Below are 18911 nucleotides of genomic sequence, written 5' to 3'. Positions count from 1 at the left end.
TAGAAATATTCATACTCTGAAGAATGTAATGCGACAAAAAATTCACAAACTCCAAAAACGTTAGTGTGAAAAATGGGTTCGAGTGAAGACTTATTAAATATAAAAATCCCAAGAAATACTTACTCAAAGTCTATTGAAAATATTTTAAAACCTTGGAATGTGCTTTCATCACTACTGGGGGTTGGTATTACACGGCCTCCAGGATTTTCTAAAATAATAACATATTTTTTACGGTTTATAAATTTTTGTCTTTGCACAACAATCGTAGTTTACGGTGCGATAGATTTCTTTTTTTTCGAAAGTGTTTTTAAAAGTGATACATTTAAAATAATGTATTATTGTAACAAAGTTGTTTGTTACATATCATCTTATTGGTATGTATTCCACGGTCTTGTGCAATATTCAAAATGGTCTATATTCATTGAAAAAATTAGAATAATTGACAGAAAGATGCAACAGTATGGAATGGAAAATGACAATGGATTAGTAAAAAAATTTCAAATATTCTCACTTATTGTTACTATTGTCTTAGGACCTTTTTCTCTGGTTTGTCATGCAGTTTATTACTATTACATCCGCCCAGAAGATCTCTTTGCATCGGATCTATTGTTATATCATACCATTGCTCAATCACTTGCAATGAACTTTAGTTTCGATCTGATTGTTTTGGTAATCTACTGCAAATTCAAGGCGGTGAATAAGAGAATTAATCAAATCAATGATCAATATACTGCTGCATTGATAGTTACAGAAATTCGCCGAGTTCGTGAAGTTCATCATGGTATTTTAATTGAATAATTATTATTCATTAATTTAATTTGTAATTCAATATCATTATTCTTAAAATTATTATCCTTATTATTCTTATCATTTAATGTCGTTAATTGCCGACAAGTCATGAAATGTACAATAAAGTAAAATAATTAGAGCTGAAAAAATATTTATTAAACATTTTTATTAAATTGCTTTTTTTAATTAAAAACTTTCTTTTTTTAATAAAGTCTCTTATGTAATAGACTTACATATCCTTACTGAACTTTGTACATGAATAAAAGAATTCAAGCTTGGAGTTATAAATATTCGTTTTAAAGAAATAATATGATGATTAGATTGTTCAATAAAAAGAGTAATAATTGACGGTTTTTGTCATAATAATTGCAGATATTTGCGATGTTGTGAGGTTTGTTAATAATATTCATGGAGTCCACCTACTTTTGAGTTCTTTAAATGCATTCACCATGGTCGTTGCCACGCTTTTTAGAATCTACATGGGTGTAGTCGAAGGAAAAAATATGTTTATAATGATAAATAATATTATATGGCTTACTTATACAGCTGAGCTTGCTGTAACTTGCTTTATAAGTACTTTAGCATGTAAAGAATCATTCGAAACAATAATAATAATGAGTAGAATTGTATCTAGGTAATTTTTGCAATAAAATATTAACTATAAATTTATTTAATATTTCTTACTATAATTAAATTTACAGACGAATTTCAAGATGTCCACGTTCTTATGATTTTTATTCCATTGGAAACCCACAAGCTGCTGATGCAACTGAAATCTCTCTAAGACGTGAAATTTCTGATTTTTCATTACAACTTTATCACTGCGATGTCACTTTTAGTGCTTGTGAATTTTTTGTCATAAACAATAAATTATTACGAAGCGTAAGTGACTTTTCTTACAATTATGTATTTCATTTGTATTTACTTATTTACAAAATACAGATAAATATAATTTTATTTCAGTTCATTGGAGTTATTACCACTTATTTGATAATTCTTGTACAATTTTATGTACCAGAAGGAAATAATGAACTTAAAATGAACACAACAACTGAATCTTTGGAAGCTTCAATCTTATAAACAATTTTTCAAAGAGATTTATTCCAGATAAATTATTCATTCTATCAGTCGCTTACTCAAAGTATGTACAATTAAAATCATTCTATATATTAATTAATGTGCGTCTGTTTCACTTATGAAGTTTCAATCGTTGGCTACGAAGTCGAGAAGTAGGATTGACATAACATTCCCATTGCATTTGTTGCAAATAATGCGAAACAACTCCACCAAGTTGCTAGACCGAATACTCCTCTAAATACTTCCGTAGTAAAAATCTAATAATAAATAAAACAATAGAGAAAATAGTGGAAATTATTATTTTAACGATTTATAAGAAACATGATGAAAAACCTACTTGTTTCAAAGAGCCTAATGCTAGATGCAAGTCTTCAGCAGTCTCTGTAAATGTTTTTTCTGTTGCTTCTATTACTTCATCAGTATTAACATTCAAATTTATTTGAGACTCTTCATTAACAGAACATTCATCTGATGGTAGAAACATAGCATCTCCATTCCATGAATAACCTCCTTTATGAAAAAAAAGAATGATTTATTAATTAATTATGAAATTAGTAAAAGCCAACTATGATACCTACCTAAATTTTTGTACATGAAGGTAAAAAATAAACACATTAATAACGGTGCCACGAATTGTAATGTGACGACGCAAAGATAATAAAAAACTGCAGCAATCTAAAAGGAAAAAAATAAATAAATCCATAATTTAAAACTAGTTTAAATTAAAAGAATTGTATAGTTCAATTATTCATTTTACTTGATTGTATTCATGGCTTACTTTTTTTTGCAAATCAAGATTTGTTATTCTGCCAGCTTCCTTCTTTTGATTTTCGATTCTTTGTTCTGCAAGATTTAGATAAGCTTGTAAATACATAGGCATGAGAGCTAACTTTAATACTACAACTCCTACAACTGCAATCAGCCTCATACTTTCAAATGCATCAACTGACATTCTGAAATCAGAAAATAAACTTGGTGTAATGAAAGAAATTTTTTTTCAATCGAATAAATAATGAATAACAACATACATTGGTCCAGTCATTCCTGTGAATACTCTTGCAGTTAAATAATCTCTGCTGATTGGTTTGATCCATAAACATACCAAAAAGAGTGGAGAAACAAAGCTTATATTTGCGAGAACCAAAAATATTTTGCTTTTGTAATACCTGTGATAAGAAATTACATGTTAGTAAATGTATTTTTTTTCTTATTAACATTATTGTATTTTTAATCATCATGACCAACCTTAATGCATCCCAGTGCATTCTAGACATTCTAAGCCCTGGAAATGTGAATAGAGATCCTAGCCATCCACACCAAACGGCTAAGAAAAATTTTAGAACAATTTTTGAAGCTGGACCACTAAAAAAATATAAATTCTTATGTTGGTGATTACATTTTATTAATAACATTAATTTATATTTATAAATAAAATTAACACTCACGTAGATGAAAGTCCTTGTTCTCCAAGAAATTTAGTTGCACTGACATTAAAACTAGAGTATGCTTTATCTAACCCAAGTTCTAACGTATTTTCATCGACAATAAGAATCATCATTGCAATTAGCAAGTACATGAATCCTGTTACTATACATGTAGATCTTTCTCCAACACTTTCTTCACCTTTAAAGTACTGAATCCAAAGCACGACTAACATCTTACTAGAATTATATTAAGGAATAAACTATTGATTATTATTTTTTTTGTTTTTAAATTATTTTTAAAATTTAGTATAAAAGGATACAATGCAAATCCTATGACTAGAGTGCACCATAGCATACTGAGGTTGATTTCATCCTTGATAGGATAAAAATAGTTGTAAACCTAAAATAATTTTATGTAAAAATATTTAATGAAATTTTTTAACATATCAATCAATTATCATACCTCTGTTAGAACGTATGTTAATGCAGCGTAGACAGAAAAGTCTACCAACCACTGAAATTCTGAATAATATTTTAAATGTACCACATCTAGATGAGTAACTTGAGCATTTTCTAATGTAATATCTAAATTTCGAGGAACATGAAAAGTTTGTGGAGTTCTTCCATTTTCTTGATGTTTTCCTTTTTTAGGTTTTTCTTTTGGTATCCCAGCTAATAATTTTAATTGCTGGTCCGTTGGATATAAATACCTCGTCAGACTGAAGAACATAGAAATTCAACAGAAATTTTTTTCTATCATTAAATAGGTTGAGCGAAGATAATATAATATTATATTTTTATTTTATGAAACTTACCCTGTAGAGCATAAAATCCATCGACCAAATGAAAAATATGGACTCAGTTTCTGTATCAAGCTGACCATTACAAGCGTAATGACTAGCTGAGCCCCTAGGAGGGCCTGAAAAAATTGATGAAAAGTTTATAAACCGTAAAAAAAAAACGGTTAATATTACTAAAAAATGCTTTATTTAATAATAAATATTAAATAAATATCTGATGAATTTTTTATTTATAAATTGATTGAATAATTTTGTATTAAATGGAGAAACACTTACCATTGTAAAAAAATAATGTTTTACAGAAAATTGTTGAAATAGGACAAGAGCTTATTTTGAAAGTAGGCTTTTAAATGGATTCGAAGAGGGGATAATGATTTTTAAAATTACAACGTCTCGTGGATATGAATAGACTACAAACAGTTCACGAAAATTCACGTCTGTTTTGTCATATCTTCTAACCTCAAACTCCATTCAACCAAAGATAAAGATAACACATGATTTTCAATGCAGCACGCCCTTTTACAATTCTACATTTAAATTCTTAGAATTTTATAAAAACATGTTATTTTAAATAAAATGAATTATTTAAACAAATAAAAAGGTTTAATAAGAATGTCATTATTGATACACATTCAATAAATTCCAAACCTCGAAATGCAATAGATGACAATCGGTCGACGACTGCTGGTGAAGTTGTACCGACTTTATCGATAGAGATTCACAAATTTAGTTCATATTTTTTGTTAGGTGACTCTGCATGTCAATTCGAACATTCCAATGGTCTGTGTGAACTGCGCATGCGCAGCGTCACTCTCTGTCTTTCTCTTCGTCTTCGGGGTTCACTTGAGTAAACCAACGGAGTGTGAATCGTGTGAATCGATTAGCAGCCATCTCTCAATCGCCATTCTGTTAGAAGTGCGTCGCGTCTTGAAGCGTGTGTTTGTTTAGTTATCTAGAAAACGCCGGCTTTTTTACTTCTCCAAAATGGTTAAAATGGATCATGAGGTGAGTGAACATTTATTTCAAACATCTATTATAGTATATTTTCATTTGTACTTTTTAAAATGTTTCAATAATATTAATACAACATTTTTCAACACATCGATACAGGCAAACTGCACCAAGCTATATTCCATTTGTATTAAAAGTAATTAAATTATTGTTCAAAAAGTTTTTTTAAGCATATTTCCATACATTCATCGATGAAATATTAATAATTTTTCAAATATTCTTAAAAGATATTCGCATTAAGTGTGATTATTACCAGTTGGAGCAATAAACTTTTTCAAGGTTGCTGCATGTACATATTTTGTACTGAAAAATTTAAGTAATGGCAATTTTTATTGGCTTATTACGTTTAAAATTATCTTGAAATATATTAACAGAGATTTTATAATGTAACGCTTTTAAGAAGAAAAATCTAGTCAATGGATCTATTTTAAGTCACAAAAGTAATTTCGAGATGCGGCAAAAATGGCGTCGTTCATTCTCTTTCGATAGCGTCATTGTATTTAGTGCCATGTTAATATACCATTCTATATTTACGTGTTATTTAATCATTCATTTGTTATTGAACTGTTTATGAACGAACATTTGACTTTACAATTACTACAATATGCATCAAGCTATACACTCCCAATCTATACGAATTAACTTGGAATTCTTTTTGTTCCATTTCAATTCACTCGATTTGTGAGCCGGGCCATTTTGAATAAGAATTCTTTTTTCGGCATACTTGTTTACTTAGCCATGATAATACTCATAATCATATTCAAAATAAGTTTTCTGATAAGCTAAATACCTTAAATAATTTAAATAATTAATGTATTTGTATTTAATATCATTTTAATATAATTTTCTTTCAAATAATGTAGAAAATTGTATATTTCTATTACTATTTGTAGAATAGTCGCCATCAAAAATCAATAACCAATGATTCATTCTTTTTCAGGATGGCAAGAATGAGCCAGAACATGTTCGAAAGCTTTTCATTGGAGGTTTAGACTACCGAACAACTGACGACTCATTGAAAAAACATTTTGAGCAATGGGGTGAAATCGTAGATGTCGTAGTAATGAAAGACCCTAAAACCAAAAGGTCACGAGGGTTTGGATTTATTACGTATTCTCGAGCCCATATGGTAGATGATGCACAAAGTGCTAGACCTCACCGCGTTGATGGCCGAGTTGTTGAGCCTAAAAGAGCTGTTCCAAGGCAAGAAATTGGAAGGCCTGAAGCTGGAGCTACTGTTAAAAAATTATTTGTTGGAGGATTAAAAGATGATCATGAAGAAGAAGATTTAAGACAATACTTTCAGAGCTATGGCAGTATCAATTCAATTAGTATTGTTACTGATAAAGAGACTGGTAAAAAGCGTGGATTTGGATTTGTTGAATTTAATGACTATGACCCTGTTGACAAAATTTGCCTCCAACGCAATCATCAAATCCGTGGAAAACATGTTGATGTCAAAAAAGTAATAATTATTTTACTCTATTTATCAAGGTCAATAATATCATTATGGAGAATTTTACTAATTTAAAATTTTATTTTAGGCTTTGAGTAGAGCAGAAATGGCATCCGGAACTGGAGGATCCAGTGGTGGTGGTGGCGGCGGTGGCCGTGGAAGCCAAGGTGGTGGACGTGGTCCTAGAGGAGGTAATCAAGGAGGTGGAAACTGGGGAGGCCGTGGTGGTAGTGGCGGCGGCGGTGGTGGCGGTGGTGATTGGAATAACGGAGGCAACCAAGGATACGGCGGAAATCAAGGAGGATGGGGTGGTAATGGCCCTTGGGAAAATCAGAATCAAAGTATAATTCATGACGGAACATGGAAAAATGTTAATATGCTTTTTTTTTTCTTACATTGTCGGTTTTTTAATCAGGTGGAAGTTGGGGAGGCCAAGGTGGTCAGGGAGGATATAACAGTGGCGGTAATTGGAGTAATGATAACTTCGGAAGCGGTTACCAGCAAGGCTATGGCGGTGGTCCAGTCAGAAATAACTTCAACTCAGGCGGACGGCCAGCACCCTACGGTACTAGTATGGGTCCTAGTGGCCGGCAATCTGGAGACGCGAGATGGATGCCACCCTTCGGTGGGCAAGGTTGCTCTTTTCACCATAAAAAAATGAAACATTGCGTTTGACAAATTAATTATTACATTTTTTTCATTCTAACAAAAAAAACATCTCCATTTTTTTAAGTCACAATTTTTTTTCATTTTTTTTTTATTAACAAAAGCGTAATACTCAAAAGTAGTAGCTTATTAAAAAGTAGTATAATTTTATCAGCACAAGTTATTTTTGAACAGAAGAATTTTATTTAAAGGCTGGAAAAATGTAGATTTTTTAATCAGAATTTTTCGTTTAATTTTTTACTAACTACGAAATTATTTTAAATATTTCAACAAGTATTAATAACTTAATTTGTCATTCGAAATAATACCAGAAGGAGATCTTTTGTCTACCTTCTATTATTTCAATGGATCATTTCAATGGATTGATTCAAAATTCTTTCATTTTCATTGAAATTCTTTTGTTATCATTACTATTAAAATACTTTTGGCAAATTTTCGTTTTCAATCCATGAATTACTAACAGAATTTGAAAAGAATGACCTAACTAGAAATCGTAATTAATTAAACTTAATTGTAAGCTTATTTTCAACATTCAGAGAAGATAATCTAAATATTTTATTTTAGGACCAATGGGTGGTAACTCCGGCGGTGGTGGTGGCGGCGGCTACGGAGGTAACCAAGGAGGTTACGGAGGTGGTGGCGGTGGTATGGGAGGAGGAAATATGGGTGGTGGAGGCGGACGTAGATATTAAGAAGATGTTAACCAGAGAACTCTCCCTCGATCGGTGAGTACTTAATCAACCATATGGACATAAATTTTATTTTATTTTATTAATATATTTAAACAGCCACTGACTACTACTTTATAGTAAAACCAGGGCAGAAGTTTTATTTTTGACTTCTTTTAAACATTATTTAATTAAAGTTGAAAGCAAACAAGCGAGTAGACCACTGTATTTATCATTAAAAAAAGTAGATTGCATTTGTTTTAGAGACTAAGTTAGTTACTAAAAGAAATATGTCTTACACAGTGATTAATCATTCTCCACCAAAAGGTAATCGTAGCGTACCAACGAAAACTAACGAGATTTTGTCAATTTTGAACCTCAGGTGACCCCCTACTACTTGTCTTCTAGTCGCCAGTACTTCTGTACTGTTTAGTTGTGGAGCAGGCAGGGCTAAAAGGCTAGAGAGACAGGACATGGCAGGACAATCAGGAGATACAGGAGAACAGTGTGAAAGAAGCGACACCCAGTTGTATAGCTTGCAGTGAGGGAATACTAATTAATTTGTTAGCGTAAACCTCTTCGCTGTATTTTATTTATTAGCACTAGTGCCACATCAGAAAAGATACGAGTTTGAAAAAATAGATCAGTTAATTCATTATTTCTGTAACTGAGCAATTTGTTAGGCCGTGTCTGCAATTCAGTCTTACAGTTATCGATTCATGACGTATTTTGACAGAAACTATTTATTATTCTATTTCATTCATTTCTTCTTATTATTACACTATCATATCCTTTGTCAGTATCATAAAAAACTTCTTACATACATATTTTACAACAAAAAAATATCGCGTCACTTAAAGAAAAATAGAACAACTTAATTCTTACGCGTATTTTTACCTATTTCTCTAAATAATCCTGTGTTTCTGCGTGAATATCACAATTCAGTAATACAAGGGAGATATTAAAATGTTTATATGTCAGATTTTAATGGTCAATGCACTAAATATATATATATATGTATGAGAGTGATGAGCGAACGGGTCAATGTAAGAATCTAGGTTTTAACAAAAAAAAAAAGATTTATTTATTATTGTGGAAGTTAATCATTAGATACATATGATTCTTATGTAGACCAAAGAAATCAAAAACAGAATAAATTATAAAGACCATTCGAGGGAGAGATATGAAATAGACGCGCGCGAAAATAAAAATGAAACTTTTTCAAATACAGAAAATCCAAAAAAATTATTGATAAGAGTTAATTTAAAATGCGAAAAAAATACAATACGTATCAGCATTTTTCAGGTGTTAATGTAGGATACACCACGTAATTTTTAAGTTGTAATATCTTAAGCTAGATAATAAATATGACCAGAACCTTTTTCCACGACAATTTTTAATTTAAAAAAAAAAAAAAAAACAAAAATAAAATTATTGTCATAAAGATTAGGCTATAAGTTTTTTTCTTTGAATGAGATAATAACATGTAGTTTATTATAGGACAAACATCAGAGTAGAATACATGTTTTAATCAAAAAATGGTTGAAAAACGTAGCTGATTAAAGTGAACTTTAGTTTATTAATAAAAAAAAAAATTTGTTTATTATGTATAAATGACAAAATTATGAAATACGGATTTTTGTATATCAAAAGGAAAAAATGTGTCGCTCAATTAATCTAGAGCTCAGTAATTTATTTGTAAGCACAGTATTAAATCATTGGTATAACGACCAATCATTACTATTTTGTAGTTTATTCCTGATTTCTTCATTGGATTTTATTTGTACCTTCATTGTCAGTCTTGTAGATAAGGGATGTGCAGTTTTTGTGATGAGAAGAATAAAAAATGAGCTTAGGCTTATCTAGAATCTACACTATTTTGTGTAGAAATTCCTCCTACCAAGGGGTGTCTTCTTTCATTTTTATATTGAATTTTATCACTCGAAATTTATATGAATAATTACTGTCAATTAATTTATGTAAGTGAGGTCCATCAGGATTTTGAGGTTGTGAGAATAAATTCTCATTTACAGTCGAATTGACTCATCAATAAAATAAATAAAAGAATCTGTTACTTTGAAATAAGATATCCTTTTAGTCATTTTTTTTTTCAATTTTTTTTTTTCTTTATTTGAATATGAATTGTTTTTAAATTCGTTATTTATTAATTAAAATAGTGAAGAATAGAAAAAGAAAGCGCGAAATTCTACAGTTATTTTCTTCAATGCAGTAGAAGAATAAATAGGAAGAGATTTTAGGATATGACATAAGGAAGAAACTGAAAGCAGGCAGGAAAAGAAAGGAAATCTAGCAAAGACTAGGTCTTGCTAGGCTTCTTGATAACTTCTATAGCATAATAAATACAGGTAGGAAGTAATTAGATTGATTCTAATATTTTTAGTTATACGAAAAAAAAACCAAATCTTTACTGCGTGAATTTATATGGAAATAATGCATGAATGCTTTAGTATTTATTTTTTTATCTTCACCGTGATTTGACAATGACTCCAAGTGTTGAGAAATTGATTGACTTGATAGATATTTTTTTTTAGACAAAGAGCAGATGCAATCGAGTTTATACTAATTAGGGATTTGAGGATAGCAAGAGAATTTATTTATTTATTCCTTTATTTATTAATTCCAGTAAAAAATGTATAAATATTTATCAAATCAAAACATTATTGAGCCAAAGAGGGGGAATAGAATATGCAGAAGTCAGTCAAATATTTTATATCTCATACACGCTATTTTTAAACAATTTTTATTATTTATTTAATTATTTTTTTTTAGTTTTACGTTTTCTCCTTGTATTAATTGTTGTCTTTCGTTTTCATTAATTTCTGGTTTACCGTTTGGCCTGGTACTCACGAGAGAGAAAGTCTACATGGCTGTTCTTGGTGGTTGGCCATCCTAATGTAAAGAGGTAAGTGTTTATCAAGGGTTTAGGCATAATTTTATTAGTTTTCTAATAACCTAATTCACAAAGTCTTATAAATATTTTATCAATAAACAATGACTTGTACATAAATTAATGTATGGAACAAATTAACTGAATGGTTGATGTTTTCATGATGAACAAAAGATCATAAATATTGAAATAAACATTCAGTATGAAGTTAATATATTTATTGTTGATATTAAATTATTTATTGACTTTTGGAAAGTGTAGTTTGTTCCTGACATTAAATTAAATTACAGTCATTGGTGAAATTGAACTCAAATTTAATGCCTTTATCTAAAACTTTGTGTTTTGGTTACAATTACGATTAATCAACAATACTCAAATATGATTGAAAAAGTCTGAATTTATACAGGGATACTAATTAATAATAATACTTGCTAAAATATTTTTAAACTATTAATAATTTTATACTATTAGTTAAGTTACTAACAAATTAACTTTAAGTCATTAATTAATTTTGTAAAAAAGAATTAATAAAGATTTTTTTTCAGTATAAAAATCTTGTCTTATTATTATTGGATTAACCAAATCAATTCCACACCATATCAACTTATCCTTAACACATTTATTCAATTCTTAATTACATTAATACATTAAAAATAAACTCCTGACTCTTCAAATAATAAATTATGTAATATCTTTGGCTAAGTGTAAGATTAATTAAGAAAAGACTATAAACTTAGTCCTACTACATTGGAGACACGGCAATTGGTGGATTTTCTGAGGTTTCACTGCTAGAACTACTGCTACTACTTCGTTGTGTTTGCTCCAAAGATGTTGTCATAACATCAGGGCGATATGGAATACAAGCGTGGGGTAAGTCGCGATTGGCATCATTGTATAGACATAGACCACAAAAATTATTTGTGTACATTCGAAAGTTTGTCAGAGCATTTGAAACTGCAAAGTTCCTGTAAGAATTTAATTTTAATCATTAATAAATAATAAATAATTATTGTAACAGAACAAAAAATTACTAATTTAATTTTATAAATGATGTTTATTTATTAATAGATTACAAAAAAATGAGGGTATTCAATGGATGACTAAATTGCGTGAAACTGATCTCATTAGACGTTTTTTAAAGAATAATCTATTCTATTGTAATTGTTAGTTGGAAATTAGAGATACGATGCAAGCATGAAAATAAAAGAATGATGAGTCTATTAGAACCCTCAATCAGTTTATCACGGCAAGAATGAAAATGAAAAGAGATAGAAAACATTAGAGCTATTAAAGACTCATGCAAGAACATATGTTGATTCTCGCGGACCCCTAACAAGTATTTTACTTATTATCTTGTCATATTTGATCTATTAATGCTTTTTACACTCAATTATTTTTGTAATATTCACTAATAATTTCTGTTAATTTAGAATTATCGATCAAAGTCTCCAACTGCTCGATGATTTAATTAATTTTTTTTAATATAAAAAATGATTCTTTTTTCTTTCATACAATTATAATAACAAGATTGGATTAGAAATATATTCTAATATGAAAGGAATTTATTTGACATCATAAATTAATTCGATAATAAAAGCGTGAATAAAATTTAAATGAATGACTGAACATATTTTAACTTATTTAACAAGAAATTCAATGTAATCTCAGCTTGGCAACATTGATGAAAAAAATGCGTAAAAGAGGGGTCTAAAAATCGTAACAATAGTTTTGTTCACGCGTATAATCCCACTTAAAGCTATTTAGTGGTGTATCGCACTCAAGAATCAATTCATTTTGTTTGTCATTCGTGCCTTTAGAAATTACAATCCTGAGAATGCTCGACAAATAGCACCCAAAGCACCTGATTCACTAACTTCAAGAGTTTAGAAACACTTGTTATGCGAATAAACGATGGATAAACCTTCGATAAATACATTCCACATTGTTGCACTCGATTGAGTTGATATGAAGACCCTGCTAGTTGATTTACAGCAGGCATATTCTCACGAGTGTGAGTAAGACATGGATAGAAATGAAGTTATGTCAATGTTAAAAGTAAAATCAGTTTGCCAAGTTGAGATTTGATATTAATAACAGTTTAATTACAATCATAAGTATCGAAATTTGATGTTCTACGTGTCGAATTGTTCATGTGTAAGTAATTTAAAAGAAGCGATTTAGAAAGTAAATAAATGCAAGCACTATTATATTGGAGAATAAAAATACCGGTACTGTTGATCCAATTGTGCTTTCTCAATTCTCTTGTCTTTGGCTCGACGATTTTGGAACCAAATTTTAATCTGAGTTTCAGTGAGTTTTAATGATAATGCTAATTCAAATCTTCTACTCCTGGAGATGTACTCTCCTCTGTGGTATTCAAACTCAAGTCTTGCAGTCTGTTCTCCACTGAAAGTTGTTCGCTGTCGTCTTGGTCTACCTTCTTTTCTCCTTCTCCTGGCATCTACAACAATGTAATCAACGTCAATACGTGAGTATTATAATTATTGAATAATATTTTGTTATGATATAATTGCTACATGACTACATAATAATGATGACGATAAATGATTCAAAATTAATTGTAGAGTTTAAATTGCTTATTATGAGATTATTAATTCATATTAAAATATTACACCGTATTATTGTATTGTTTAGTTTGCAAATTCTATGAAAACTTTGTTGATTGGTGCGTAAAAACGAGTAAGCGTTTGGAATATGTGTATCACGTTTATTGTTGCGCCAACTGTAATCCGATCAAATTCGACGGACAGTCGACCGACCCAACGAACAGAAGGACTGTCCAGCGAATTTCAAAGAGAAAGAGAGTGGAAAAAATAAATCCAACTATTTCATCCGTAAATTTTCATTTTTATTTTTATTTTTATGCTGTTCAATAACTTGTAACATTATTTCTTCTATTGTAATATTTTTTACTTTGTAATATTTACATTTTTTTAAAATCTCTTTTTTGGTAAGTATTTCCTATTGAACAAAATTGATATTTTGGTATCAGAAAAATATTGAAGTTATAGACAACACATGCATGATCTACTTTTTGTTCTCACCAGCATCTAACACCTGGATGAGTTTTCAAGGGGTATGAGGGTGGATCTAAACAAACTTCAATGATTAAGTGATCGCCTGAGGATAATTGGATTGGATGGGAAATAATCATTAAGAAAACATCTGACGAGTCTATTAAAAAAAATATTTAAACGAAAAATTAAACCAAATAAAGATGGATAAGTGAGATGTTTAATTTAGGGATAGATGTTCTTAAGCATTTATCTATTTAAACAGAAAATCGTTTCACAAGGTGACAACCGTATCATTTAATAATAAATTCTTCATAATTGTGTCTATTAAAATAGTAATAAATAATTGATTTTTATTATTACAGGTTTAATTAAAATACAAAAGTGTATTGAAAAATTATTGATGGATGAATGTTTCAATTAGAATAAATTAAACATGGAATCAAATTTATTATCTGCAGTTAAGTATTAAATAACTACTTGACAAAAGTAAAGCTTATTAACCTAAGGCTCTATTTGCTTCAAGTATCGTCCTTATACATATGTGCATATAAATATGCTCACCAAGGCTGAAAGCATTAATTTATTTAATTTAATTACTCCATTTACGAATAGTAATTACTAAGAGTTTTACCAACTCGATGATTGAAACAAATCAAATGACTTTGCAGAAGAAGCTTTTGGTAATATTAATCAAGAAGTTGATCATCATTCATGATATTTTTGATGAAATTATCAATAAGAATTCTAGTTATTTTTAAATGAAGCTAATCTGAAGGAATGGAACACAAAAGTGATAATTTTTATTTTATAAACAAAAGGATTGTAACATGAATTTGATGAAAGTGATAAAGAAGAACGTTTTGATTACATCCTGTGTCACAAGTTGATATCATTTTGTTGTGGTTACTTAGTTCGAGGAGGGACAATTAGGATCCGGTTTCCATTTTCACTTGACGAGATTACGCGAAGCCTCGTGCTTACTAACTTCCGGTATCGTTTTGCCCCGCATCCTAATTATCAGGTGCGCTGTAATGTATGAAGATTACTTTGTCTCATATTACCCACCTTTATGAACAGATTTATTTTTAATTAAAAAATCATTTTGAATTAAATCCGGTTTTTAGTGAAAAAAAGACTTTTTTTTTTAAACCTCAAAGTAGTTAATTTTTCATTTAATCGCCTCGAGAAAGTACTTAAAATCTCATTTTGACATTTGAAGCATCCAATTTCGTTACGCGGATTTCAAGAGAGAACTACTAATGGAGAATGACTGTTGAATGTGTTACAGAAGGGGATGAATGGTCGAGTGATAACAGCAGAAACCGAAGAGAAAGAGGAGGAAGAAGAAGAGGAAGTGGTGTTATACTCAACATTGAGATGCGGCCAACTGCGTTCAGTAATCTCATCACAATATCGCTGCGAGGTGGCGAGGCGGGATAAACCCCACAACTACCGCGACTCGCGTCTCTAAGCGAGCGTGTGTAACGTTTATTTTGTATAACAATGAGCTACTATGCCAATAGAGAATAAACTAAGCTATCAAAATTGAGAAAATCCAGCTCAGAAATCATCCAACTAAAACTCGTTGAATTATTTAATTAATTGATCATAAATTAAGGTAATATAACAAAAATGGGTTTTATGTCGAAATTAACTATTATTGCAGGAATTTTTACAACAAAATTTTTTTCTAGGGTTTTAAAAAAATTTACTCTGTTATGTAATGTATATTCAGAAGTATTGTTGAAGTTTTATCAATTTTTTATTTTTTAATGCAAGAAGATTTCTCATCTGAAGAACAATTTTTATTAAATAACAGTAAAGATTAGCTAGCAAACACTTCTAGCAACTAAATTTCTTAATTGGGTATGAATTTAATTTTTTTATTATCAAAGAAACAAATAATTTCTCTTAATATAAACGATTTCTCTTTATGTACTGATGGAGATTTTATTTTATTCTGTTATAGAAGAATCTTGTTGAAAAGAATCTATTTATTTGTTCAAGATTATTATTAATTGTAATTTAATGTAGTGTAATATGATATATATAATGAGTGAATTTAATCATCAATGAGATATAAATTATTTTCATTAAGTGAATCACTTAATATTTATTTACAAATATACATTCAGTTAGATATCTTTAAGTGAAGAATTTATTAAATACTAGAAAAATTTTGAAAGTTTCTGTTTCACGTATCGGATTATCCTACATATTATAAATTATACTGATTTTATTCGCAATTTTAATTTTATTGCTTCTTTTATTGAAAATTTATTATTAATTGAAATCCTACTTAACAGTTTAATGATTTATTTATATTTAATTATTATTAAAGGTATTAAATTACCAATAAATTATAAATACAATTGAAATTATATTATAAATTGTAACATTGTCAAAAGACAAATGCATGAAAAAAATGTCCAGGATAAGTTTTAAAAAAAATTCTTTGAAATATGTTCAAAGTAAATCCGGAATATATGAATCTATGCTGACCATCTTAGGGAACGTGTATATGCTAGTATGATACTTGATACGATAAGACGATTTTCGTCGTGACGATATATCTTATTGTATAGCCAAAAACTTGGGATTAAATTTTTTTTACAAAAATATACTTTACAGTAGATATGATGATTTAAATATTCTCAGCGCTTCAAATATCAATAATCAATCATCTTACTTTGTATGTCCTATAATGAAATATTTGATTTTCAGTTACGTAGAAATAAGGGTTGAACTTACAATACGCCGAGAAACCATTAAAGTGAGCTTCAGCCGGATGTCCCCCAAGACTATGAAGATGCGACGGCATTGGAACCGGATGTCCAACGTGTGCCAGGTGAAGAGGATGTGTTGGATTTCCGGTAAAAAGTCCATGAGGTAAAAAAGGTCGCGAAACATTCTCAGTTACTTGTCCTTTCTCTTTTCTTTGATTCGGCTCTGATTCATCATCTTCTTTCACTCTTTTTACACTATCAACTTGTTCTTCAGCATCTTTTTCACGATCATCTTTCAACTCCATTAATCTTAACAATCGCAATCTTGATTCTTGCACTTTTTCTTCATCTGATTGTTTCGATTTATCTTCCAACACTGAAAGATCCTCAGGACACTGGAGATCTGATGATTTACTTATTTTTTCACTACTTTCAGATGACTCCAAATGACCATAAATACGTGCGAAAAATCTTCGGGGAGATGAGGGTCGTGGATTGGACTTTTTAGCTGACATTTTTACTTTTTGAAAATAATTATCCCCAACGAATAATATAAATTAAAGAAATGAATGAATGAATGAATGAATGGAGAATAAGTATATCAAACGTTCCAGAAGACTTTCTTTCCACGACTGAATTACTTTTCTACTCACTCGTCTTGCATTCTCAAGTATCGTCGTTCAGCTTGTCATCAAATTCCGTGATTCGCACTCATCTAATTCTATGGTAATATCAAGTAACATTTATTAAAATTTTAACTGTCTATCATTTTTTGTAACACAATGTATTCTTAAATATCCATATCACTCACAATATAAAATGATAATGACCATTTTATCCATCACAAGCAAAATTGGAGTAAATTAAAAAAAAAACAAAGGTATTTTATGTACTGGTATCCAATTTCTTGTGTTGTTTATTTTTTATTTATCAAAGTATATAAATAAATATTATGTTTTACAGATAAATTAAATGAGCAGAGATCCGTACGGATGGGAAGTTCAACGTGTATATGAATCGGCCTGTTGGCTAGCTCGTTCGCTCACCTCATAACTGCTACGAAAATCAAGGGCTGCAGGAGGGGGAAATGTTGCTTACTTTTACCCTGTGGATTTCATTCTTATTTTATTTGTTTCTTCATAACAATTATGTCTCTTATTACCACATAAATACAAGTCTGATCCAGTATGTTTATCAAGACAAGAAGAATCAGCAAAAAAATTAAACTATTCCCTATCAATCATCTCAATGAACAATAGAGAGATTTTAAGAGAACTCCTCAGTAATGGAAATAAGAAAAGTAAAAGAAACATCAGTCTTTTTAATATCTCTGGAATTTGATACGGTCAACTGCTCTCCAGGCAATCTTCTTCTCCTTCAAAATATCTTTTTTTTTAGATCCAAATGAAATAATGTATTCTAGAAAATCAGAGTGATATTTCGATAAATAAGTTTTTTTGTTATTATTGAGAAGTTCATCTTGAAGGTATTTTCCGGGGAGAAGGAAAATTAGAGGAGTACATAAATGATCTTGCAAAAAGTTAAGCTGGAAATTAAGCAGAAAAAAATGAGGGAAATTAAACAGAGAAATAGCGCCATTGATACGACGACAAAGGGGTGTATAAGAGGACACAGAGTAAAGGACAAAGAAACATTCTAGAAGCGCATGTCTAGTTTTCCTAGCATTTGTGATTGGCTACCCCTAATTATATTGATTTGTCACTGACTTTTGATTGGCCGGCTTATTAGATAAACTCCCACCCTTAACTACTCTTTTTGATAAAAATAAAATTAAACTTTTATTGTTTAAAATAGATACAAAAAATTGGGATTATAAAACTGTAACAATCAATATGGTTTTTTTTATATTTAACAATACTTATGCTTTTTGTTTTCAATTATTTTCATATTTTAAATATAAACTTAATGAAATAATCTTTTATTAATAAAATAAATATCATCCTAATATTTTATTTTTTATAAAACAACGAGAAAGATTACTATGATCAAATGATTACGCCTGTTATGCTCTATTAACTGTTCATGGATATTTAAATTTAATTGTTTGCAGCAATGAAGCTTTCAATAATTTATTTGCTTTTTTAAGATCACAAGATGCTAAAACCTTATTTGTAAAATTATTGTTAGGGTAGAACAGTAGAATTTGAAAGCAACTCTTATCTGTGGAGTCAGTGTAAACTAGTGTTTTTAGTAGTAAATTCTACCATATGTCGGTAATAATTACTAACAACAAGACCGGTACCAGAAAAAGAGCCACTATTTACAAAAGCATTCAGCTTAGTTTGATTTTTGGAATTTGTGTTAAGTTTTTAATTAAATAATTATGT

General features: G+C 29.7%; 4 protein-coding genes and 1 long non-coding RNA gene across 9 annotated transcripts; 3 read left to right on the top strand and 2 right to left on the bottom strand.

Annotated features, from left to right (window-relative positions):
* The first annotated feature begins 450 nt into the window (after positions 1 to 450).
* Positions 451 to 1877, top strand: LOC118067845 (putative gustatory receptor 28b). The gene is made up of 4 exons (XM_035084825.1): positions 451 to 781; positions 1162 to 1423; positions 1491 to 1671; positions 1753 to 1877. Exons 1-4 carry the CDS (start codon positions 451 to 453, stop codon positions 1867 to 1869), a joined length of 891 nt encoding a protein of 296 aa, XP_034940716.1. The 3' UTR covers positions 1870 to 1877.
* On the bottom strand, positions 1864 to 4760 carry emei (transmembrane protein 161-like emei). The gene is made up of 11 exons (XM_035084773.1): positions 4367 to 4760; positions 4106 to 4209; positions 3754 to 4009; positions 3611 to 3690; positions 3312 to 3527; positions 3112 to 3228; positions 2895 to 3032; positions 2645 to 2819; positions 2445 to 2541; positions 2204 to 2376; positions 1864 to 2123 (listed from the first exon to the last, which is right to left on the bottom strand). The coding sequence occupies exons 1-11, from the start codon at positions 4367 to 4369 to the stop codon at positions 2004 to 2006; spliced, it is 1479 nt and encodes a 492-aa protein (XP_034940664.1). The 5' UTR covers positions 4370 to 4760; the 3' UTR covers positions 1864 to 2003.
* A 173-nt stretch (positions 4761 to 4933) lies between these two features.
* Positions 4934 to 9973, top strand: LOC118067679 (heterogeneous nuclear ribonucleoprotein A1, A2/B1 homolog). 3 transcript variants are annotated; one of them, XM_035084547.1, is made up of 6 exons: positions 4934 to 5095; positions 6042 to 6566; positions 6646 to 6868; positions 6973 to 7191; positions 7788 to 7948; positions 8274 to 9973. In XM_035084547.1, exons 1-5 carry the CDS (start codon positions 5075 to 5077, stop codon positions 7913 to 7915), a joined length of 1116 nt encoding a protein of 371 aa, XP_034940438.1. In that variant the 5' UTR covers positions 4934 to 5074; the 3' UTR covers positions 7916 to 7948; positions 8274 to 9973. The 3 variants fall into 3 exon arrangements, with proteins under 3 accessions (XP_034940438.1, XP_034940437.1, XP_034940439.1); XM_035084546.1 differs by having other exon boundaries at positions 4936 to 5095; positions 6646 to 6898; XM_035084548.1 differs by having other exon boundaries at positions 4937 to 5095; positions 6646 to 6898; positions 6973 to 7122.
* A 1424-nt stretch (positions 9974 to 11397) lies between these two features.
* LOC118067680 (transcription factor rough) lies at positions 11398 to 17585 on the bottom strand. 2 transcript variants are annotated; one of them, XM_035084550.1, is made up of 4 exons: positions 17375 to 17585; positions 16589 to 17284; positions 13026 to 13260; positions 11398 to 11764 (listed from the first exon to the last, which is right to left on the bottom strand). In XM_035084550.1, the coding sequence occupies exons 2-4, from the start codon at positions 17076 to 17078 to the stop codon at positions 11542 to 11544; spliced, it is 948 nt and encodes a 315-aa protein (XP_034940441.1). In that variant the 5' UTR covers positions 17079 to 17284; positions 17375 to 17585; the 3' UTR covers positions 11398 to 11541. The 2 variants fall into 2 exon arrangements, with proteins under 2 accessions (XP_034940441.1, XP_034940440.1); XM_035084549.1 differs by having other exon boundaries at positions 16589 to 17585.
* On the top strand, positions 13121 to 15505 carry LOC118067681 (uncharacterized). 2 transcript variants are annotated; one of them, XR_004690411.1, is made up of 5 exons: positions 13121 to 13287; positions 13455 to 13654; positions 13868 to 14115; positions 14200 to 14858; positions 15126 to 15505. It is a non-coding gene; the product is annotated as an uncharacterized lncRNA (long non-coding RNA). The 2 variants fall into 2 exon arrangements; XR_004690412.1 differs by having other exon boundaries at positions 13455 to 13770.
* Positions 17586 to 18911: the final 1326 nt, after the last annotated feature.

The sequence above is a fragment of the Chelonus insularis genome, unplaced genomic scaffold (genome assembly GCF_013357705.1).
Source record: "Chelonus insularis isolate UGA/USDA-ARS -01 unplaced genomic scaffold, ASM1335770v1 contig_397_pilon, whole genome shotgun sequence".
NCBI lineage: Eukaryota > Metazoa > Arthropoda > Insecta > Hymenoptera > Braconidae > Chelonus > Chelonus insularis.
The sequence above is the reverse complement of the archived record's forward strand: the minus strand, read 5'-3'. Positions and strand labels throughout refer to the sequence as shown.